Source organism: Micromys minutus (genome assembly GCF_963924665.1).
Source record: "Micromys minutus genome assembly, chromosome: 1".
Lineage (NCBI taxonomy): Eukaryota > Metazoa > Chordata > Mammalia > Rodentia > Muridae > Micromys > Micromys minutus.
In genome coordinates, this window is record NC_137969.1 from 91,070,704 (window position 1) to 91,094,906 (window position 24,203).

Genomic DNA, 24,203 nt, shown 5'->3' on the forward strand with positions numbered 1-24,203 from the left:
CTCAGCCGGTCAGGTTATTATATTAGTAAGAGTTAAAAATGGCAAATATCAATTTTTAGTCGTAGTTCTGATTCTACATTGCCATCAGGATTAACCTGTTTATAATTTTATTTCAGCAGATTTCTATTAATAGCAAATTGGTAATGGAATATCCACTTAGTCATTAAAGTTAAGTTGAAATAATTTAGTCTTAGAAGCTTAATTTAAGAAATGGATCTTCGAAAGGATAAAGAAAATTTTGTTTGTTGTTAGTAATTGGATATAAGGAGAGATGAAATAAGTTAGAACTGTTGTGTAGAAAATAGACTTTATTTCTTCTTCCTCTGCCTGTTTTCTTTTTTAGCAAATTCTCATGCCAAAATTAACCCATTTTTCTCCATCTTCTAATGGCCCATCTTACTGTAGTCAGGAAGTAGGAGAGTTTATTTCATTTTTTATTTTATTGTAAATATTCATTATAATACTCATTTGTGTTACAGGAAAATGGGGCATTTTAGAGGACTTATAAAACGTGTGTGTGTGTGTGTGTGTGTGTGTGTGTGTGTGTGTGTGAGTGTGTGTGTAGGCATAAAATAACATATATGTACTTAGTGGCTTGATTTTGTTTCATGCCAGTATCAAACACAGTGCCTAGAATATACTAGGCTATACCTTCGTCCCTAAAAAAAAAAAAAAAACAAAAAACAACAACAAAAAACTTTAAACTCATAAGAGGACTTTTAAATTTTTAAACAAAAATTAAAATTTAAGAGACAGTTTATTCATTATCATTACACCTATTTTTCCACATAATGAATTTGCTGTTATATGTATCCATTCTTAGATTTATGGACTTCAAGTGACACCCGTTGTGTGTCACCATTAACTGTAGTAACTTAGCTGGGTATGAATACTATTAAACGTGACTGGTTTTGACTTACAGAAATAGCCGCTTCATATTCATTCATATTCATATTAGTGTTTTACTTACCATACTAGAAAGTAGAGATATCTCGAAATTGGTGCTTTTAGAATTATTGATGGAGGTCTGCACGAGATGGAAGGTTGCAGATAACAACCTGGGGTCAGGAGGAGCCTGTTTGTATTCACATGTGGCCAAAACTGTCTGAGGAGAGGACATAATTTTATTGTACATGAACAATTAAATAAGATAAGGAAGTCTTAATCCATAGAAAAAAAATGAAATTACCTTATAAAGGAAATGATAATTTTATATATTTTTTTCCATTAAATGATAGATCCTACTCTAAAAACGATTTCAGAAACTGAGTTCAGTTTTTTCTCCCTGTAAACCTATTCAATAGATATAGTGCATCCAAGAAAACATTTGTATAATGAATGAAAAGATCATGATGAACCCTAATGACTATAAAAGATGCTATAAGATAATTAGCCTAAGCTATGATTACTCAGGCTCGTCAAATATGAGTGTCATAATATAATGGAGAGTACTAGGTAAGCTGTGTATGTTGAAACACTTTTCTAAGACTGACTTCCTTCTCATTGTTTTGGTTTAGGGGTTGCCCAGGGGATTGTAACTGGAATACGAGGGCTGTGCAATGGCCTAGGGCCAGCATTGTATGGCTTCATATTCTATATGTTCCATGTTGAACTGAGTGAATTGAGCCTAAAGTTGAATTCTGATGATGATCCCCTACAGGTAATTTGATCTGTATTATAATGGTTGTGTTTGATTTTAGCATAATCTCGTAGCTTTAAATTTCTATTGTTTTTTTTTAATCAAATTTCAATTTGTTTTTATTTGTATTTGACAGTAGTAAATTCTATGTTTATTACCTGGAATCAGAAAGAGTTCATAATAGGGATTATTGTCTTTTATGGAAAATATGTATCTGTACTTCATATTCTCTTTTCACTTATATAGTCACTGTGAATAGTATGCTATTTGGCTAAATTCAATCTAAAATAATTGACCTTAAAATCTAACTTATGGGACTTGGAATGTAGCTCAGTTGGTAGGTGCATGCCTATTCATATGTGGAAATGCATGATCTAAGGTCATAAGATGAGATTACAGAAAGAAAATTGTTGCTTTGGACATTTATTGGTTAGGTTCTATTAATTAGAAGTGGTGTAAAAAGTAATGATTCATTACCCTATATTATTTTCTAGACACTAAACTATATTTTCCTTGCTTAATAAAATATACAGGCTTATGAGAAAAACATTAATTATATAGTGACTTTAAAAAAAAATTATTCAAAACTAGTTTAGAGTTTAAGAAATGAGCCTAACCATGGGTTTGGGAATGCATGCCTCTAATACTACCTAGCACTGGGGGAGATATTGGCAGAAGGGTTGTGATGTTAAGGCCACTCTAAATAGCACAAGATTGTCTTTAAAAAAAAACAACTAAACTTCCTTTGTTTTTTTGTGTGTTTTTTTTTTTTTTTATCCATCAGGGAGCTTTCATCCCAGGCCCGCCATTTTTATTTGGAGCATGTATAGTTCTTATGTCATTTTTGGTTGCCTTATTCATCCCGGAATACCGTAAAACCAGTGGAGTTCAAAAACATAGCAACAGCATCAGTGGCAGCCTAAGCACACCCCCTGAACGGGGCAGTGATGAGGACATTGAGCCATTATTGCAAGATAGCAACATCTGGGAGCTTTCCTTTGAAGAGCCTGGAAATCAGTGCACTGAGCTCTAACCCAGTAGTGATGAGATTCTGCAGACACCATCTCAGAGAGTCATCGAGGAAGCTGCACCACGGAGACGTCATGGTGCTGGAGGGCGATGCTCACAGCATCCATTGGGCCACGTTTAATAAGTTACTCTTCTCATGCCTCTGTCCTTCACTCTTCTGTCTCTCTGTTCTGTTACTCCTATTCTTTTCTTCCCCCTTTTCCTTTTCTTTTTATACTAGGAAAAATTGAAAATTCTTCAAGGTTATCTAGAATGTAGACTTTAAAACTTTAACAGAAAAATCATGTCTGTGGTAGGAAAGGTGGTCTTTCCCTTCAGTAACTAGAATAAGAGTGACAACAATTTCTCTATGTCCTTTCTGTTAGAAGATTGGGACAATAGAATCATTCCCTCCTGGTTCGTAAATGTTGATGAACTGATGAGAATCACTTGGTATCAGGGATCTACTGACTTTGTCCAGAGGTCGAATGAAAACCTCATTTTGCTTTCCCTTTATTTTCTCTATTTTTTAAGCTTTTTGAAAATGAACATTATTAATATTGGTCAATGATCACCTTTATCAGATAAAGGAAATCTTTCTTAGAAAATTCAAATTATATTGAACAAGTTCTTGGACATTGTTCCTGATTGAGGTTAGCATTGGCCATATACTAAGATCCTAACTCAAGGCAAAACAACAAACCATGAAGCCTTCTAGTGGCAACAAAGAAATCAGAATTTACTTCAAAAAGAGTTTTTGTTTGTTATTTTGTTTTAAAATTTTAATTATTCCTAAAAGGGCAGAGTAAGAGATAAGAATGGAGTTTGTTTCTAAGTTTATACTCTTATGTTACTGTGTGCTCTTCCCCATGTCTCCTTGTCCTACTTCTGTTTCCCTTACCTTACTCCTGCCTTAACTGTTAATGTAGAATGTGTTTGTTTTCCACTAATCTGTATCTTGGTATGGTTTTCTGAATCCCATAGGAGTGCACACATCAAATTCCTTTCTAAAACATGGGGGTTAGTGAAGCTCGGTTTCATAAGTGTCTTGCTAACTTTTGAGATGTTTTATGGACAAAGAAAACTACAGATTTTATATTTTGCTGCACAGTAAATAGACCATTAACTTGGGTCTGTCTTCAACAAAGTACTCCTTTGAAAGTTTTATAGGTATGAAAACATGTAGATATTTGTAAGGATTTTAATTTTTTTGATGGGGGTGCTGTGTAAATCTTGTATTTATAAATAATGAAGGTATTGACAGAAAAAATATATACAACTTTTATAAGGGATCATGTACTGACTGAATACATTTAAAGGAAAATATATTTTGAAGCCTGTTCTGCCATGAACAGATATAACATATCTTTTTACTATGCTGTTGGTTTTTAGGTTAAGCTTCCTAATGCATAATAAATTTTCAATGGATACTTATATGGCTTAAAAACAATTTCTGTCATTGCTCTTTTGGGATTCTTTAGGGGGAATTGCTGTCAACATAACTGAATTAGTAATCCTCTAGCTAATTACAAAATGGTTCTCCCATCAAACATAAGTCCTAGTTATAGAAACTTGAATAATGCTGCTATGGGTGTAGACATCTCTCGTCTTGTTCCTAATAGCAAGATGGCACACAAACAAAGCAAAAGATTGTGGAGAAAATACTTGGTGCTCTTGATGAGGAAAGAGTTCAATTCCCAGCATTCAGAATTCACATTGGGAGGATCACAACCACTGCAACTCCAGCTTCAGGAAATGTGATGCCTTCTGGCTGTGCTCATTTGCACAAATCTACACTCAGACACTCCCACTGTTGCACCATATCCATTTATTATGGCCTGCTAGACACCCTCCAATCCATATATAAACTTCTGTATATTAAGGCCTTGTGAAGACTTCTACCCAAGGCCATTATAACAGATATACTGCTATGTGCCAGGCCCTGCTGGATACTTAGGATTTCTATTGCTTCAATGAAACATCATGACCAAAAAGCAAGTTGCGGAGGAAAGGGTTTTTTTGGTTTAAAATCCACATCACTTTTTTAATTGAAGAAAGTCAAGACAGCAATTCAACAGGGCAGGAACCTAGAGGTAGGATTTGATGCAGAAGCCATGGAGGGGTGCTGCTTACTGACTTCTCATGGCTTGCTCAAGCCTGCTTTCTTTTTTCTTTTTTTTCTTTTTTTTTTTTTTTTGCTTAAAATTATACATTTTTTGTCAGTACTGTTTTTTCAGACATTAAAATAAATTTTACATAAAACCATGTGAATATATATTTTTAGTCAGTACTTGATTTTTTTCAAGGGCTTGACAGTATGCATTGAAAACCTACTAGTTACAATAAGCGTAAAGTACATGCAAAACAAAACGCAACATGGAAATAGTCAAAGTCTTCTTGTTTTGTGAATATATGTATATTTTTTTGTTTTCTTTATTTCTTGGACTTCATACAGTCTGTGAGTTGTTTCTGGGGGAGTGCAAGCCTCTGGGGTTAGCATCCCACTATCAGTGACTGCATATTATGTCTGTTCTTTTGTGACTGGGTTATCTCACTCAGGATGATCTTCTCTAGATGCAGCCATTTTCTTAAGAATTTGGTTAAGTCATTGTTTCTGGTAAGCCTGCTTTCTTAACCTAGGGATGGCACCAACTACAATGGGTTTGACCCTTCCCTGCGGTGCAGGGTTTGGAACCCTCTGGGAGTGATAAACAAGACCGGAGGAGCTTCCCATACTCTGGAGAAATCAGTAATCCTTACTCTGTCATAAGCAGTACATGATCTTCACACTGCCATAAAACAGTGCGCAGCCCCACAGGGCTTTGGCCACGCCCCAAGTCTTGCCTGTAGGATGTGACCTGAACCCTCCCTCACTCCCCCTGCCGCCCCACCAGATTGGCCACGCCCCAAGTCTCTCCCCTGCTAATAGGAAACTGGTTGTCAGACCTGAACCATTTCAAACATGGTATTTATGCTGGAGTTGAGCATGAAGTTAGGGGAGACACGTAGAAATCATTCCTCCACCGCCTGAGTTCCTTTGTTTTAAAGAGCTGGTAACACCTCCTATTGTTACCAACAGGAGAGAGATTTTCTCTCACGAAGTTTCTTCCATTCTGCACCAGAACCACATTCTGCTAGGATCAGTGGCAAAACACTTCTTAGGCTGGAGTCCCCACACCCCACTGAGCATTGCTTTTACCCATCCAAGCCTGAATTTGTGCATGCTGGCCAGACCTAGTGGTGAAGGTAGCAGAGGCTGCCCTTTCCCAGTCAAAGAGCTGTGTGGGACTCCTGGAACCAGGTCCCACACTTCCCCATCACTAAGAGGAAGATACTACAGGCTTGTCTATAGCTCCATCTTATGGAGGCATTTTTTTCAGTTGAGGTTCCCTCCTCTTAGATGACTTCAGCCTGTGTAAAGTTGACACAAAACCACCTAGTACAATTGGCCTTTTGTAAAACTGACAAAAAAATACATTATTATCATTAAACCACTTCTTTCTTGTCCATCCCCAAGATCTCACAATAAAAATATAAATAACGTTAAAACGTTATAAATTTAGACACATTAAGAGTTGTCTCTAAAACACTCAATTTCTTAAAATCCAAAGTCTTTTAAAACTCAAAAACTCTCAACTGTGGGCTTCTGTAAAATCAATAATACTTCAAGAAGAACCAGGGCACAGTCAAGTCAAAGCAAAACCAAACTCCAAATACAAAACTAACACAATGTCCAGAGTCTGGGATTCACTCATGGTCTTCTGGGCTCCTCCAAGGGGCTTGAGTCCCTTCACTTCCACCTCTGCAGCACACACAGCTTGTCTTCTAAGCTCTAGTTCCACTTCTGCTGCGGCTGTTTTTTGGTGGTCATCCCGTGGTTATTATCTAGTATCTCCAAGATAATGGGATTTTCTGCTGTATCTGGGCACTAAAGGGCAACTGAACCTGATACTGGGAAATTTTTATGTCCCAAAAAGCTGGTGTCCAGCAGAGATTGATACCTCAAGTATATGTGGAGTGGGGGTGTCCTGCAAAGACTAATACCTAAAAGTTTTATGTCTGGACACACCATCATCACTGCCTCATATACACTGCTGATTTTCATTCTATGTGGATACTCCTTTTGGTACCCCATATAAATGTGTAAGTATTAAGCCTTAACTGGGCAACTCATCACTTTCTTTTTCAGAAGCAAGTAGCTCGTAACAGTTCTCGTTGCAGTTTTAATATCGGAACTTGAATAGTCTTATTATAACGGGACTAATAATTAGTAGTATAATATTAGGAATTCTTATAGGATTGTCATTAAGAATTAAGAAATCGTCTATATGTCTATATAGCATCACTACAAGACAGTACATTTTCATTTATCTGCAGAAATCTGCTCAAAAGGGTGAGCTAATACCTAGTGATTATTATATAATATTTAATAATAACAGGAAAAGCTTATTAATATCAAGAATCATTCCTAAAATGTACTTGTAATAGGTATTTCTGGTTGTCAACTATATCTGGAATGAACTACAATCTATAATTGTAGGGCTCACCTGTGATCCAGATATTGAGGCTAGAAGATATAAGTTTCTGACCTGGATCTTGGCATGGAGATCTTTAGGCATAGTGACCATGAAAAGCTTAGATCCAGGCAAGGTAGTGCACACCTTTAATCCCAGGAGACTGAGGCAAGGAGATCTCTGAGTTTCAGGTCAGCCCAGGACAAAGCAAGTCCCAGATCCAGGTATGGTGGTACACATCTTTAATCTGGGCCACACCTGTTGGAGGCCTACTTAAGGATATTGGAAGAAGGAAAATTTACACTTCTTCACCTGCTTTCACTTAACTTGCTTTCACTTCATCTGTTGGAACCTACTTCTACAGAAGACCAGCTGAAACAACCAGCCTCATGGGACTGAGCAACTACTAGATCCTTGGACTTCCCATCACAGCTGCCCCATTTGGGTTAGTTGGACTACAGACTATAAGTCATCACGATAAATTCCCTCAATATAGAGAGACATTCCATAAGTTCTGTGACTCTAGAGAACCCAATACAGTACTTCCTTCTGCCTTTCCTAGAAGGGCTCATTCATCATGGTTTTATAGTCCACAGTGAGACCATCTCAGAAAGCTAGCTTTTAGCTTCTAGATGACTCCTAGAACTACACCACTTTATTGTTGTTATTAGTTTTTCTTCCCAGGATAATCACATGGTTTTTTAAGCATTTTTACATTCCATAAGTTTATAGTAAGTTTAAGGCAATAGTTCGTGTCATAGGTCAATAAGGCTTAAGGAGTTACAGCAGAATTGTTTACATGTCTTTTCATTAAGACTAGTACCTGACTAAACATTCCTCATCTATTTTCACTGTTCATCACTGAAAGAAGTCAGGGCAAGAACTTAAACAGGGCAGGGTCTTGGAGGCAGAAAATGATACAGAAGCTACGGAGAGGTGCTGGTTACTCAGCCTACTTCTTAATAGAACTCAGGACCACTAGCCTACCCCCCACCCCATCCCCTAGTGGTATTGGCCCTCCCCTCTCAATCACTAATTAAAAAATAATGTATTACAGGCTTACCTATTGCCCAATCTTATAAAGGCATTTTCTCAGTTGAGGTACCCTCTCTGATGACTTTAGTTTGTGTCAAATTGACATAAAAATGTTCAACATAACCTGATACTAGGATATCAGCTATAACTGATACATAGTGTATGTGGGGCATCAGGGAAGGAAAGGATGTTCAGAAAGGCCCCATTTCCAGTAATGTGTGGGGTGTCGATTTGGCATTGATTCTGCTGCAATTAAAATGGATCTGTGGCTATCAGTTCCCATGTAGTCTCACTCCCTGCAGAACTGCGGACCACTTAGCCAGAACTGCTCACCCCTGCTGCTTCTCTCCCAGCCTTAAACTTTGCTCACATTCCCCACAGCCCAGTAAAATCATGACTCAATAATCAATAATTTATCAGTTAGATTTATATGTTAAATTCTCAATCCACAATGCATCCACACAATAAGCTTACAATCAGTTGACAAAGATATAAGCCACCCACCTAGATAAGGTAAATTGACCTATCGAAATCCATTCCTTAGAAAATACATAACTACCTTTGGCTACTCAGAACAGCGAGATGGAAGATTGGTCATCTTTGTCTTCCATCTTGATTCTTCCTCTTCTCCTCCTCTCTCTAGCCTTTTCCCTGCCTGCCCTTCCTTCTAATCTAATGATAGGCTGGAACCTCCTTGCTGCATAATGACATCATCATACAGAGTTCATTTTCTGCTAGTCATCTGCTGGACATGAAACCTACCCTGAAGAGTAGTTTGTTTTCCCAGTGAGACTCCTTGGAGGAAAATAAGTTTTCTGCAAGTGGTCATCAGTTGGAGGTAGCTTCTTAGTTAGGGGTGGGGTTGTGCGTCTACTTCTTTCAGCTCCAACTAATCAGATCCGTGAGGGCTGTTTGCATGCATTCTCAGTCTCTGTGAATTCATATATCATCAGTTATGTCTATAGAGGTCCTTGTCTTTTTGGTGCTTTCCAACCCTCTGGCTCTTAGTCTTCACCCCTCCCCTTCTTCATGTTTCCTTTTTACCCAAGGGGAGGAATTTAATGAAGACCTCCTATTTAGGGCTGATTGTTCCAAGGTGTCTCACTCTCCGAATAATGTCTGGCTGTGGATCTCTGTGTTTTTATTCTATCTTCTGCAGAAGGAAGCTTCTCTAATGACTGAACAGAGAGCACCGATCTTTCCTGACTGGACTCTGTATTATTGTGTGTGTGTATACACATACCGAGAAGGGGATTTATTAAACTGGCTACAAGATATGGTCTGAATGCTCCAACAATAGCTGTCCTGCAGTGGAGAGGTCTCCAGAGAAAGTTTCAGACTAACCAGGGCTATAGAGAGAAACTCTGGCTCAAAACCAACCAGACAAACAAGAAACAAAACAACATCATCATCAACAACAAAAGACATGCCCTCACAGGAATGCCCAGCAGCTTGGGTTTTACTTGGTTTAGGATGTAATCAAATCGATAACCAAAATAATTTGTAATAGACTAATACCTACTAAGATATGTGGGGCATTCAGGGGAAGTCAAAGTTGATGGCCTAACCCCTGTAACTGTATACTAGAGTGACCAAGGGAAACCGCAGCACGAGTGATACTGAGCAGTGTATTTAGCATGACATGCAGTAGAGGTTTCACACACACTGCTAGGGATCAGGTCAATATACTCAATCAGCACACCACAAACACTGTTCAGGTTCACAACTTGATGGACATCTACCACCAGACTCAAACTTAAGGATCAGGCCACGGAGGAAACCTACCCCTCGAAACACCAAAATATACAAAATTGTTCAGGCCTTTAAAAGTCACTCAGCCTGCTGTCCTCCACTGCTACCCTACATAAACTGCTAGGTGTCAGGTTCTGCTGGGTAACCCCCTCCATGGTCTACTGCCTGAATGTTGCAGCAAACTGCCTCCTTAGCCCAGGCCAAAGGTCAGCACAGGGTCAGGAGAATGTCTACAGCTAAATTTAGAGATCTAGCTGGGAAGTCTCTAGGATCTGATTGATAGTGGCCAGGTCTATATTAAGGACCTCAGCCAATTCCTCTATTATCTCCCCAAGGCCATGGTAAATAAAAGTTCCTATAGTCTGAAGTTTATGTCTGAGTGATGAAGACTGAAATAAATTATGATTAGGTGTAGGAAAAGAAGGGAGTAAGTTTTTGACATTCAGATGCTTGCCATCACTATGAAGAAAAGTTACTGATTAATGAATGGCTGGGAAACTATAAGTCCCATTCCATTCTTGCAATTTGATGGCTAGAAATGATACTTTTCATGTTTTGTTTATGACAGCTAGTTACATTTTCCCTATGTGAGGATCTTTTAATTCTCCCTTCCATGAATTAACTTTGTGTGTATGGGTGCACGGGGAAGTCCTTGTGTAAGTAGTAGCAGTAGTAGTCTTGGAAAAGTCCTGATAGGATAAGAGCAGGTAGGTAGGACGGCAGAATCCAAATAGGGCTTGCAGGCCTGTCCCCAGAACTGTCCCAGCAGGGGTCAGTCCCGGGTCAGGGCGGGGTCAGGCCCAGGTCACAACCAACTTCCCCACAGGCCTTAGCATCTGGAATGGGCACTAGGGTGGCGCGGATCCTCTGTGGGCCCAGCGGCCCCCTTTTCTGGTCCCTGCTGTTACTGTTGCCCCTGAACTCCAAGGCCGGTCCTGTCCTAAAGCCTAGCATCCCTAGCTTCTCAAAGGTTCCTGGGATAGCACCAGGAAGACCGCAGCCACAGCAAGGCTGGGAACCGTCGGTCATCAGGAACCAGGATTCTATAAACAGATCAGGTCTGTTTGAAAGGCAGTGGGCGGGCAATGGATGGGTGGAGGCCATAAAGTCCAAGGTACCGGAAGTGGCTCACCTTTTGTCTTCCCCTCAGAACCAGGTGGTACCAAAGAAAATATCAATCAAGGGAGTTTAGGTTCCTACTCAGGGACTGACACTACACTTTAGAGCCTGGTGCCATGGGACCAAAAAAAAAAAAAAAAAAAAAAAAAAAAGTGTCCAGGATTGTCCCAGTGGGTGATGGTAGAGAACATGGGATTCCTAAGAGTAGGGACTACGAGATCAAAGCTCCCTGAAGTATAGTGTTTCTGGGAGAAGGTAAATACAACCTACTGAGATTCGGGACATTAAGCCATGACATTGAGCAACTGACATCAGTAACCCATGAGACTTTTAGTTCTTTAATCTGAAAAGTAAGTACGGAGCTCTGTTGTTGAGAGAATGAAGTCCCAGGACAACCCTCTGTCCATCTACCCTTGCCAGGACCACTTAAAGATGGACTGTTGTGACCACCTTTTTATTTACCCCATCCCATCTTCCCAGACTCCTGGGCTCTTGTTTCCACAGAACTGTTAGCTGAATTTTTCATGTCCAAGGTGGCAGCCAATGAAGGGAGAGACCAGATAATTCACTTGTCTTTTGCCATAGTCTTCCAGTCTGTGAATTGGAGGAGGAGCCTCTTTGTGGTATTATTCTGCCCCTCAGGGACTATGTCTCTAATAGATTGCATAGGGGTGTTTCCACAGTGTGTGGGAAGCGGAAGATGATTGGGAAAGTGTTCGGTGGCCAGGACACATCGGCTGGCCAGTGGCCATGGCAGGCCAGCCTGCTGTACCGGGGCGTGCATCTCTGTGGAGCTGTCCTCATCGACGCCCACTGGCTGGTTTCCACAGCCCACTGTTTTCGAAAGTAAGTTTGCTTTATCAGGAGCCCCCAGAGAGGGACTGGGTAGTAAGAAAGATGCAGGATGAGAGGAGGAAAGTTAGGGATAATATTCTACTCTCCTCTGGGCTTTTCTCTGGGGCAGTTGACTTCTACTAAAAACACATTGGTCCTTCCTGATCCACAATCCACCCTACCTGTATTATCCATATGTCCACATGCCATAAGAATTTCCTTCATCTGCCCAGGTCTTCATTATCTTTCATTCTCAGTTCCTATAGAGACATGGATACTCCCCTTCTGTGTCTGCCAACACAGATGTTTTCCAAGAGTGTTGATTGGCCATGCTTTGATCTCTACTGGTAGACCTCAGACAGTATTTCACTGTCCCTTACTCTCCTGTGAGCCAGGTTTTAGGCAAAGACCACATATAACTAGCAGCCAGGTGATTTCTTACCAATTTTTGTAAAACTGAGTCCTGAGAAAAGCTGTGGTCATGCTTATGCATTATCAGGCTGTATGGATGGGAAATGCAGGCCCCTAGACCAATGATATGAGCAGTCAAGAGTCTACTTCTTCTGGCTCTCAGAAGCCTGATTGAGGGTCTGGCTTCTGATAAATTATGGAGGGACCCAGAAGGAATGTGTACTATTACAATCCAGGTCAGGGACCTGAAACTTTGATTATTGATTTTGAGATTCTACCTTAATCTTATTGGCTCCTATTCTGTGCTGAATTCACCTGAGACTCTTTAGAGAACAGAATTGTAGTAGATACCAGATCAATATTTCTTTTTCCTTAGAAGGAACAAGCTTCAGTTAGTATGATGCAAGTGAGACATGCCAAAGTGTGTGAGAAAGGAAAACCCGAATGAATAGGTCTACAAATAGGCTGCCATCTGGGAGGAAGGCAAAGGAGTTGCAGAGGCTATCAAAAGAAGGGAGGGAGTATGTGGAGTGGGTAAAAAGTCTCCTGGTGTGGGAGGTGTGCAAACAAAGTTACATACAGTCTGTTTACACAGACCTATTCACAAGCAAGGGAAGCTTCCCTCTTATGAGCTCGTATGTATTTACCAAATATTATATGAATGCTTATTACCAAATTGAGAGGCAATCCATGGCAAGGAAAAGATAGTAGATTTCCATCTCTGTGACCAAATAACTTAGAAAATGAACAAAAGGAAAAAGAATTCTTTTGGCTTATGGTTTTAGTCCAAGGTTAGCCTGTTTCTTTTGAATCTATGATAACACAGTTCATTTAATTATCATTTAATTTGATGTCCCTATCAAGGACCCTTCCAGTGCTGAAATTCTTTGTTCTTCCATTTTTAAATGTAATGGGAAATACTTTGTCACGAGGTTTGAGTGGAATATCCATCAGTCTGCAGAAAGAACACTCCTATCTTAGTTACTTTTCTATTGCCATGATAAAACACTATGACCAAGGAAACTTATAAAATAAAATGTTTCTTGGAATTCAGTTTCAGAGGGTTAGAGTCCATGACAATTCCAATAGGGAACATGGTGGCTGAAAACTTAAATCCTCATCCTCAGACACAAAGTGGTAGGGGTCAGGAAACTGGGAATGGCTTAGGCTTTTGAAACCTCAAAGCTTACCACCACCTCTAAGACACACTTCCTCCATCAGGACCACATCTCCCAATCCTTCCCAAATAGTTCTACCAAATAGGGAACAAAAATTCAAATATATAAGCCTATGGGGTCCATTCTCATTTAAACTACCATATCACTTGACTGTCAGAAAGGAGAATGCCAAGCTGGATGGAATCAGGGCAGAGTGACCAGTGATACATGAAGGTTCAGGAAGACAGAGCTATTTTCCCAAAGATAATGGTGACGATGGAATTCTTTATTTTTCAGCAAATCCCAGGCCCCAGAGGACTATGAGGTACTGTTGGGGAATAATGAGTTGTACCAGAAAACAAAGCACACTCAGAAGATCTCTGTGAACCATATCATCAATCATCCAGACTTTGAGAAGTTCCATTCTTTTGGGAGTGACATTGCAATGTTGCAGCTACGTCTGCCCGTAAACTTCACATCCTATGTTGTACCTGCCTGCCTCCCGTCTAAAGACACACAGCTCTCCAATCACACATCCTGTTGGATAACTGGTTGGGGAATGCTTTCTGAAGAGAGTAAGGGACAGGGAAGTTGGAGAGGGAGTGAGGGTAGGGAGAGGAGGAAGACAAGAGGTGCATGAAGATGGAGGGAAGAGGGACTCAGCTGGCAAGAGACCCAGGCTGGTTTTTGAAGTTACTGGATATTTCCCTCTGTACCTTACCTCTATGGCCTATGACATGGAAAAGCCATTCTAGGGTCCTTCTAGCTCTGAACGTATGAGAGTCCACAGCCACCAACTGCCCTGAAGCTCAGGTTCTAAAGGTGGGGAAACAGTTGACATTTTCCATTAAGAATCTGGGCTCTTTGCATATTAAGGATCTTTTTAGTCCAAGATCAATCACAGATCTGAGGAATCTTCATTAAATTCAAAGGTCATGTGTGGCCACCAACCCATTCCATGTTCTAACAAAATAGCTGAGGTAGTCAGTTTTAAAAGAAAGGTATATTTTAGCTCATAGTTGCAGAGCTTCAAGTGTCCTGTTGTTTTGGACCAGTAGTGATGCAGCACTACTGTGTTTTAGTGATGAACTGTGTTTTAGAACAATGGTGCATACCATTTGGTGGTAAGGAAGCAAAAAGAGGAAGAGGAAAGATCAATGTATTCATACCTTCTTAACAGATACACACGCCCAATGACCTAACTTGCTTCCACTATGATCTACCTCTTACCAATAGGATATTCTATGACCAAGAGTGTCACAGGCTGAGGGCAAAGCCTAAAACACATTGGTCTCAACACTCTATCCAAAGTATAATACATGACATTACAGAATATCTTGGTAAGTACTTAGGTAAAGTGGAGAGTCACATGTGGTGTGTGACCACCGAGAATGCATGATTGAGAGCTATTATAGCTCCAGAGTGTTAAATCTCACTTAGTCTTAGCTGGTTCTCATCCTGTTTCACAGTCTTGCAGGGTGAATTACATAATGGAGAAATCTTTTTTATTTGCTTGTTTGCTTTTTGGTATTAGGGATTGGTTCCAGTATTTCATAAATATTTTTAAAAGGCTCTACCAGTGTGAAACATTAAAAACTCTTGTTTTTATTATTTTATAATGAAAGTGGAGACTATGAATAGTCATACCCAGAAGTATTTATTAAAGGCTTATGATTTGGGAAATATACTTATGGAATAATGTAAATTAAAAAATAATGTAGATTTTAATTGTTTATAGGATCATAATTTGGCATATTTCTTTTAAAAAATACATACTTTGGCTGTTCAGGGAAGAACATGCCTTCCTAAGGAACTTTGCTTAGCATCTGTCCTTGATAAGTAAATTAATCCCCCCCCTCCATACACCCGTGCGCACGCGCGCACACACACACACACACACACACACACACACACACACAACCTTGAAGGCAGAGCCCACATTTTGTTCTACAATACCAGTCTAGTACCGGATGGATACTCCACTGTGCTGCTGGTATTCACCTTGGCACACTTAATTCTCACTTTTTTAATGTAGTCTCCAAAATGGACCCCTAATTCTATTCTTGTGTGTGCTTCTATATGCGTCTCCATGTGGCTATCATGTTAAAGCATAGTCGTGCCATTTCTCCTTTCAGGACCCTCCACTACCTTTTCACTTGTGCTCTGTCATGGTATAAGGCCTTATGTGATGAGAGCACCCAGATCTATCTCTGCTTTCTTCATTACTTCCCTCAAATATCCGAACTCAGCTTCTTTACTACCTCTTTAATATGTTGAAGTCATTTACACTCAGGACCCTTGATTTACTGTTTTTCTATGCAATTTTTCTCTCCCCTCTAGCCTTGGCACAATCTATTACTTTTTTCACAGTCCCCTATCTGAATTTTACTTAATTTTGGGAGCTAAAGTAATCTGTCCAATCACCCTTTCTGCATTATTTCTTTAACACTAGTAAGAAAATTTATTTTCTCTGATTTTCCCTGCTAAAAATGTTTCTCTGTATCATTTTACCTATCAAAAATGATGAATATATTGGTGATACAGTCAATGGATGGGTGAGTGAGATGGAGTCGAGTGAGTGGGGGAGAGGAAGGAAGAAAGATGGTTGTTGTAGATAGAAATGTTAGTGGGTAAGAGGAAGGATGGATGGAAATACTAATGAAAGAATGGACGAATGGAAGAATAATGTGGTAAATGGATAGACTTATGGACAAATGGAAGAATACATGTGGTAAATGGATAGACTGATGGACGAATGGAAGAATACATATGGTAAATGGATAGACTGATGGACGAATGGAAGAATACATGTGGTAAATGGATAGACTGGTGAGGGAAATGAAGATGGGTAGGTGTGTGGGTTAAGGGTGGATGAAGATAGAGAATAAAGATGGATCATAGAAAATGGATAGTACTGTTTAGGAAAGTGAAACTCTTAGGAAAAAGTTGATGAACAACACTGGGCACATTGTGTTAGTAGGTTTTGCCTTTGGATACACTGGTTATGTGATCTGTTGCCATGAGAGAGGTAAAGCTGTTTCTGAGAAAAAGGAGACAAGTTCATGAGGACTAGATATAAAATGGAAACAATCTGATGTTCAGCTGTTCTATGTTCAGAGTAGCCTGGACTTTCCCAGCTAAGCCACAGTGTCCATCACTGACCTCTTCCTTATTTTCACAGCAAAGCTGTTACCACCGTTCTCACTCCAGGAGGCTGAGGTGGGCATCATTGAGAATGAATTCTGTAATGCCTTGTATGGACAAATACCAGACCAAAGCAGGAGCTATGTGCATGAGGAAATGCTGTGTGCAGGGGGTCTCTCCACAGGAAAGTCCATCTGCCAGATGAGTAAGGCAGTAGTGTGTTCTTCTCACGTCTGCTTGATCCCCGTTTCTCCAAGAGTGGCTGTGTTGACCACTATCTAGTCTCTGCAGAGGCCCTTCCTGCTTCATCGCCTCTACTTGGTTTTCTTGGCTTCATGCCTCAATAGTCTTTTTGAGGGTAGTTGTTCAAAATCCTAACCTTTTACTAAGATATAACATATAGAGAAATATCTAATTTGTAAGTAAATGGTTTGGTAAAGTTTCTAATATTGACTCAGCATTTTCCCGGTACTCATCTCCCTTTTTTTGCTGCTAAGTTTATTTTGTCTGCACATTGTCATATGTTATCTACTGTGAACGCTTATGTTTCTCATTTTACTGCTAGGTTGTCAGTTTCTTGGCTCTTTATATGGTATAGGTGAAAGCTCAATATTGGATATTAAGGATTGTCTTGGGAAATTACCCCAGTGAGGGAAAATGGCTTGTCTGAAGTGAAGCGGCACAACCAGGGCCTATATATTTGGACTCCAATTCCATCCCCATCTCTGCAGGCTTCAGCCTCCTGACACAGCCTCCATTATAGACTGATTTCTTCCTGGGATTTTCTTAAAGGCATTTCACAACTCCAGTAACTCCTGGCAGTGTTCTGAAGACTCTTGCCTATTTCCTGATGATGTGAGCTGCTTTCACCAACTAGGTGATAGACATTCTCTTCAAGACTCCCAGTTTATAGGTTGAAAAAATATGTCAGGCCAAGATGAGCAAAAGCAGAGGAATTAATTGGATATGTTGTCACGATTTCAAGGTTTACACAGTAGGATCTATCTTCACATAGGTGTTAGCAGAAGCAGCTTGCCTTCAAGTCCCTAATTTTACCTTCTAGAATCAGGCATGGCAAGCAAAGGGTATACGGGGAAAGGTCCATATGTTTATATCCAGGTATATGTCCTCATCTGATAACTGACTTAGAAGCTTATTGGTGTTGAACCCCAATGTCCCTCAACTATATTTTGCCTAATGGGAGTGTGTAGGGTCCTGATATTTCTGGCCCTAAGCATATCTCACACTAACTATTCTCTCTCTTCAGGGTGATTCTGGGGGCCCTCTCATCTGCTACCACATCAGTGCATGGGTCCTGGTAGGACTGGCCAGCTGGGGCCTGGACTGTCAGCATTCCATTTACCCCAGCGTCTTCACCAGGGTCACCTACTTCATTGACTGGATCAGCCAAGTCAAGAGACTCACTCCACTTCCAGAACCTGGATCTATGTCTCTTCACACAGAACTTTTACCCAGACCTCTGAAGGCTGCTGGCTCCACGCAACCCTGCAGCATCCTTATGGCTGTACAAATCTGGTTCCTGTGGCTATTTATATCCGAAGCTCCAGAATGGGCCCTGGGGTGAGCACCAGGCCTTTAGGCATTCTTTACTTGAGGCTTTTGTTTCATGATATACAGCCTCAGGTCCTTAATTTATCCTCTGCACCTTTCCTCAGCATATCTGGCCATTCGCTGTTACTACCCAAAAAAGCCTAGAAAAACCTACCAATAAAGCTTCATCTTTCTTCATCTCTGATTGTACTGCCCTTATAGGGTTCCTATATCCCTCAGTGACTACACTTACTATGGAGTTAGCCATCCGTCCTCAAAATGGAGAAAATGGAGCATCTCAAGAAAACTCTCCTTGAGGAAAAAGCAGAAAAATTGGGGCAATTCACTACAGGGATACTGGAGAGTAGGGGTGCATCCTGGGAAGAAAGGGAAGTTTATGTGGCCTTGTAGATGTCCCTTCCTTGGGGAATGCCAAATTCTTCAGGGAAAGTAAAATTTTACATCTGGCCTTCAAGTACTAGGGGGCAAGGGCCTCTTCCTGGGGGCAGGGCAGCAGCACTTCTAGGATTTTAAGGAAGAAGAGCTTATGCATAGGGAACCTGTGTTTGTTAAGTGATTTTGTGGGGCTAGGGTTTTAGAATCAGATAGATGTGCCTGTGATGATGTGGGGAACTAGATTATTGGCCAAAATCAGACAAAAGTGGCTCTATTGCCTGAATGAAGACTAAACATTTAGCCAACAGTGCTCAAATCTCTATTGGGTGAATATTCAGTATCACCGGTACCTACTCTTAGAGGCCCCATTTTCCCCATGAGCCTGGTCCCTGATCTAGGAAGATTTAAAACAGCAAAAAATTATGTTCTGGGCCCATTATTTCTGCAAGTGTGCCCATCATAGAATGTTTATATAGCCATCAGGAGTTAAGAAGCCTCTGAAATGCTACCCACCCTAGCCTTTAGAATACTTAATAAAGAGGACAGATTTTATTTACCCCAGGTCCACAGGAACTAGACAGCACTTGACGTTCAGTACAAATCCTTCCTAAACCTGGTGTTGTCTAAACTTTCTAGATCCTCACGCTAGTGCAGATGTACTTGTGTTTACTAGCAGCAATCTTTTGATGCTTGTATAACAGGACTTCATCACAAAAGGATCTTGTGGACACTCAGAGTAAATTCCCTAAGAGGGAGTCTGTAAAGAGCATGTCTAGCATGAAAAAGCCCCAGTTTGGTCCCAGCACTGCATAAACAAGGCATGATGGTGAATCCCTGTAACCCCTGGACTTTGGAGGTAGCCGCAAAAGGATCAAAAGTTCAAAACCATTTTCAGCTACTCAGTAAGTTCCAAGTGAGACTGAGTTACATTAAAACATGTCTCCGTGGCCTCTAGCTACACACACACACACACACACACACACACACACATGTCTTTTTAGTTCATTCTTTATAGCGACTTTCTTGGCAGACCTTGCATTTGGCTGTAGCTCCACTTCTAGAGCAGTTTGGACCTTGCTCCTCTAAGACCTATGGAATTAAAAACTCAAACAATTCTCCTTGAGACAAGCCTGGTTATGGGGTCTTGCAGCAAAATTCATTAGGACTCAATGGTGCTCGTTAGGAGTTTCTTCTCGTTATTTAGGGGTCTAAAGTCAGGGGAGGAGTTAGGCTGAAAGTGGTGTGCTCTATACATATTCTTCAGTCAAGGAAGCTTGAGTGGTTCAATATGAATTGTGAGTTTCTTCACTGGCCCAACAGTTACCATGACAGCTCTTCAGACTATTCACATTCTAGAAACCTGGGTGTCATTGGGTCTGGTATGGGGTTTTGAAAGCTTAAATCCAAACCCCAGTGATATACTTCCTTCAACAAGAGCACACATCATAATTCTTCTAATCCTTTCAAAGAGTTCTATTCCCAGGAGACTAAGTATTTTAATATAATAATATTAGAGTAATATTATTACATATTATATATATTATATACAATATCAGAAATTTGAGGCTAGCAGCAACATCTGTGCTCTCTTGAAGACACTATTGTCCAGTGGAACAAAGCTCAGGTTTTAGGTTCTTCTCAGTCTCCAAGAAGCCAGCACTGCTTTCCTGACCAACCCAACTTAGAAGAGAGTTGAGTGAATGCAAGGTGAGAATTAAGCCTGTGATGTTCATTCAGGATCTCACCAGGAGAAGCTATTCTCCTTTGGAGTGAAGAAAAGCTATTTTCTATTGAAATAAAAACTTTAGTACTCCCTCTATTCCTCCCACGCCAGGATTCATGCCCTAGAACAGCAATGTTCTTTTTTCTCCCTAGTGTCCCATTTCAGTCAGGTTTCTGAAATGGACAAACTCATCCAGTACTAATCCAGTACTCATTGAGTTCTATAGTGTACCAATAAAAATATCTCTTGGGGGTTCATCATACATCTTCACCTTTTGATGTCCCAACTTTTTCAAGGTGGTGGGAAGAATGGCTTCAATATCAAATACCACAGGTATAGAAAAGCAGACCCCGCTCCACTCAGAAAGATGTAATTAAAGCCAGTATTCAAGAATGCTGATCCAAAGCTTAACCATGGTTCAATATATCCATTTAGAAAAGAGAGGATGTAATCCCTAGACTGAATCACATGGATGTCTGAGGAGGTATCTGAATTCTGAGGTTGCATGGGCCTCACTGTAGGCCTAGGTCTGCATCCCAGAGCAAGGAGAAGTCATAGAGGGTTTGTGAGGACAGAGAGAAGGGTGAGCCCTCAGCTCCTCCTTTCCCCTCTTCCAAGGCCTCCCTCCCTATCTTATTTCATGTTCCTCAGCGGAACTTTCTTGTTACCTCTGTAATCTGGATGCCAACCCATTTCTCTTTAGTGTTTGCAGCTCTTGAATTGGACTCACTCAATTCTCCAGACTAGAACATCCAAAATGGTGCTGGAAGTTTTGCTATAGGCCAGATTATTTAGTCTCAAAGCTGTGGGTTGTGACCCCCTTGAATATAAAATATTCCTTTCATGGGGGTCACATATAAGATATTTATATTATGATTCATAACAGTAACAAAATGTTATGAAGTAGAAATGAAATAGTCTTATGGTCGGAAGTCACCACAACATGAAGAACCATATTAAAGGGTCACAGCATTAGGAAGGTTGAGAACCACTGCTCAAATATAATATTTCTTCTCTTCAGAATGGCTTTCCTTCTAATTCAGCTATAGAACAAAATTATTTCCCCATACATTTACTTTTGTGAATATACCTTAGCAAACCTTGCTTCAGTCAGCTTTTAGTGTTTTTAGTCAGAGGGACAGGCTGAATCACAAAGCTAACATAAATAAAACATGTATACAAACTTACAATTTCAAATCTTCTGGATTAGTGGGCTATTCCATTTAATTTTCTGAAGCTATTGAAGCTTTAGATGGATCAAGATTTCACAGAAAACTACACTTCTTTTCTAGTTTTTGTTCTCTCACCAGCTATCCTCTGAACTAGGAGCATCCATTCTCCACTAACTTTCCAGGTCACCCTTTTCCCACCTGGAAATAGTGGTGGGTATACCTCTGTATCTGGTGCCTATCCCTAGCCATTAGCTTTGTGCACATCAAGTGGCATTTATGTTTTGCTTAGCACAAGTCTCACATTATAGTCCAAGCTAAGCTGGGTCTCACCACATAGCCCAGGCTATCTTTGACCTTGTATGCAATTCTTTTGTCCCAGCTTTTCAAGGGCTGGAGTTATAGAGAGACACCACCGTACTCAGTTTCTCAGCAAACTTTTACTTTGTTTTAGGTTAGTTAGCTGATTGGTGACAGGTACTCCTGTGATGAAGGATGTCCCCAAACCCACTCTGTAGCTGAGAATGAGCTTGAACTCCTAATCCTCTTGATACTTTTCAAATGATGACATCACAGGTGTGCTGTGCCACCAAACTCTGTTCTCATGCCAGCTTTTGAAGACAATTTCTTATCCTACTTCTTTATTTACAATGTTGTTCATTTTGTTATTGAAATATTTCAGCTCAGCATAGATTTTGATAGAAAAAGTTCATCTTTTTTTCTTTCTTTAGGCAATCTAAAAAGAATTAATTATATGCCCTTAAACATTTTATTTTCAGGTTAATTCTGCTAGAAGAAACAATGAAGAAAGAGAATTTTTAAAGAAAGAGACTAGTTTATAAAAATGAGATTGTCATTAACATCCTTTTAATTTTTCAAGTGATTTAACCATTTTCATAGGCAATGCCCACCCTGGTTCACTCATCTCTGCATGTAGTCCTAGGGAAGTTCTCAAACTGTTGGTCTTGCTATGTACTTAGTTTTTCTAACTAACAGAGAGCCTTAGAACTTGATTAGTACATATAATTAGAAATAAAAATGTTCCAATATAGCACAAATCTAAACCCGGACAATGGACATTCATCTCCTAGGTAGGTACAAAACTGCTATGTAATAGTTTATTTCATGATCAAAATATCACAGTGGATGAGGGGAGCATGATCATGACAAAGGATCAGGTAAGGAAAGGAGTAACATCAGAGTCCATGTACCTGAGTAAAGTGGTGTCACCTGGAAGCATATCCTTCTCCAGAAGTGGGTCTACCAAACAAGAGGTGCACATTCATAGTGGAATGCTTCTCTTTTCACTTTATACCTAGTTCCTCTGTGTTGAACCTCAGTCATCAGTACTTGATGGTCAACATCTTTGGATGCCATATTGTTGAGTTTTCTGTATTGGAGATATAAGGCACATCAGAGCACTTGGCCTTGGATGTCCTTTATTCATTTTTTTGACCACCATTTTTCCCACAGTCTACAAAACCATCCACTACTAACCAAGATTGCCACAGTGGTCTTGTAATAGTCTTTTTTTTTAAACAACTTTATTTTACAAAACAAAGATAAATGTACAGATTTTGAAATTTTTTGCTTAAAATTATACATTTTTATCAGTACTTTTTTTCAGATTTTAACATAATTTTTATATAAAACTATATGAGTATATTTTTTAGTCAGTACTTGATTTTTTTCAAGGTTTGATTGTATGCCTTGAAAACTTAATAGTTACAATGAGCTAATGTACATGTAAAACAAAATGTAACATGGAAATAGTTAAAGTTTTCCTGTCTTAAATATTTGTTTTGTTTTGTTTTGTTTTCTTTATTTCTTGGACTTCATACAGTCTGTGAGTTGTTTCTGGGGGAGTGCAAGCCTCTGGGGTTAGCAACCCACTATCAGTGACTGCATATTATGTCTGTTCTTTTGTGACTGGGTTATCTCACTCAGGATGATATTCTCTAGATGCAGCCATTTTCTTAAAAATTTGGTCAAGTCATTGTTTCTGGTGGCTGAGTAGTATTCCATTGTGTATATGTACAACAATTTTTGTATCCATTCATCTTCTGAAGGACATCTGGGTTCCTTCCAGCTTCTGGCTATTATAAATAGAGCCGCTATGAACATGGTGGCGCATATATCTTTGTTGTGTATTAAAGTGTCTATGGGGTATATTCAAAGAAGTGGAATAGCTGGGTCTTCAGGTAGTACTATATCTAATTTTCTGAGGTATCGCCAGACTGATTTCCAGAGTGGTTGTATTAGCTTGCAACCCCACCAACAGTGGAGAAGTGTTCCTCTTTCTTCGCAGCCTCGCCAGCATCTGCTGTCATCTGAGTTTTGGATTTTGGCCAATCTGACTGGTGTGAGATGGAATCTCAGGGTTGTTTTGATTTGCATTTCCCTGATGGCTAAGGATGTGGAGCACTTCCTCAGATGTTTCTCGGCCATTCGGTGTTCCTCAACTGAAAACGTTTTGTTTATCTCTGTGCCCCATTTTTAATAGGGTTATTTGATTCTCTGGTGTCTAGCTTTTTGAGTTCCTTGTACACCTTGGATATTAGGCCTCTATCTGATGTGGTGTTGGTAAAGATCTTTTCCCATTCTGTTGGTTGCCGTTTTGTTTTCTTGACGATGTCCTTAGCCTTACAGAAACTTTGCAATCTCATTAAGTCCCATTTGTTAATCGTTGACCTTAGAGCTTGAGCCATTGGTGTTTTGTTTAGAAAATTTTCTCCTGTGCCTATGTGTTCT

At 39.9% G+C, this 24,203-nt stretch overlaps 2 protein-coding genes across 2 annotated transcripts in view; both read left to right on the forward strand.

Annotated features, from left to right (window-relative positions):
• The window catches only part of MFSD14B (major facilitator superfamily domain containing 14B), a 58,889-nt gene extending 54,839 nt beyond the window's left edge, over nucleotides 1-4,050 (forward strand). Inside the window, exons 11-12 of the mRNA XM_080916991.1 lie at nucleotides 1,518-1,660; nucleotides 2,424-4,050. Of these exons, the coding sequence (XP_080773117.1) occupies nucleotides 1,518-1,660; nucleotides 2,424-2,672 (392 nt within the window). The 3' untranslated portion in view covers nucleotides 2,673-4,050. The remainder of the gene's footprint in view (nucleotides 1-1,517; nucleotides 1,661-2,423) is intronic.
• Nucleotides 4,051-11,767: 7,717 nt separating this feature from the next.
• LOC308434168 (putative serine protease 47) lies at nucleotides 11,768-18,198 on the forward strand (the record flags this gene model as incomplete). The annotated part of the gene is made up of 4 exons (XM_080934339.1): nucleotides 11,768-11,913; nucleotides 13,767-14,044; nucleotides 16,651-16,814; nucleotides 17,881-18,198. 4 exons carry the CDS (start codon nucleotides 11,768-11,770, stop codon nucleotides 18,196-18,198), a joined length of 906 nt encoding a protein of 301 aa, XP_080790465.1.
• Nucleotides 18,199-24,203: the final 6,005 nt, after the last annotated feature.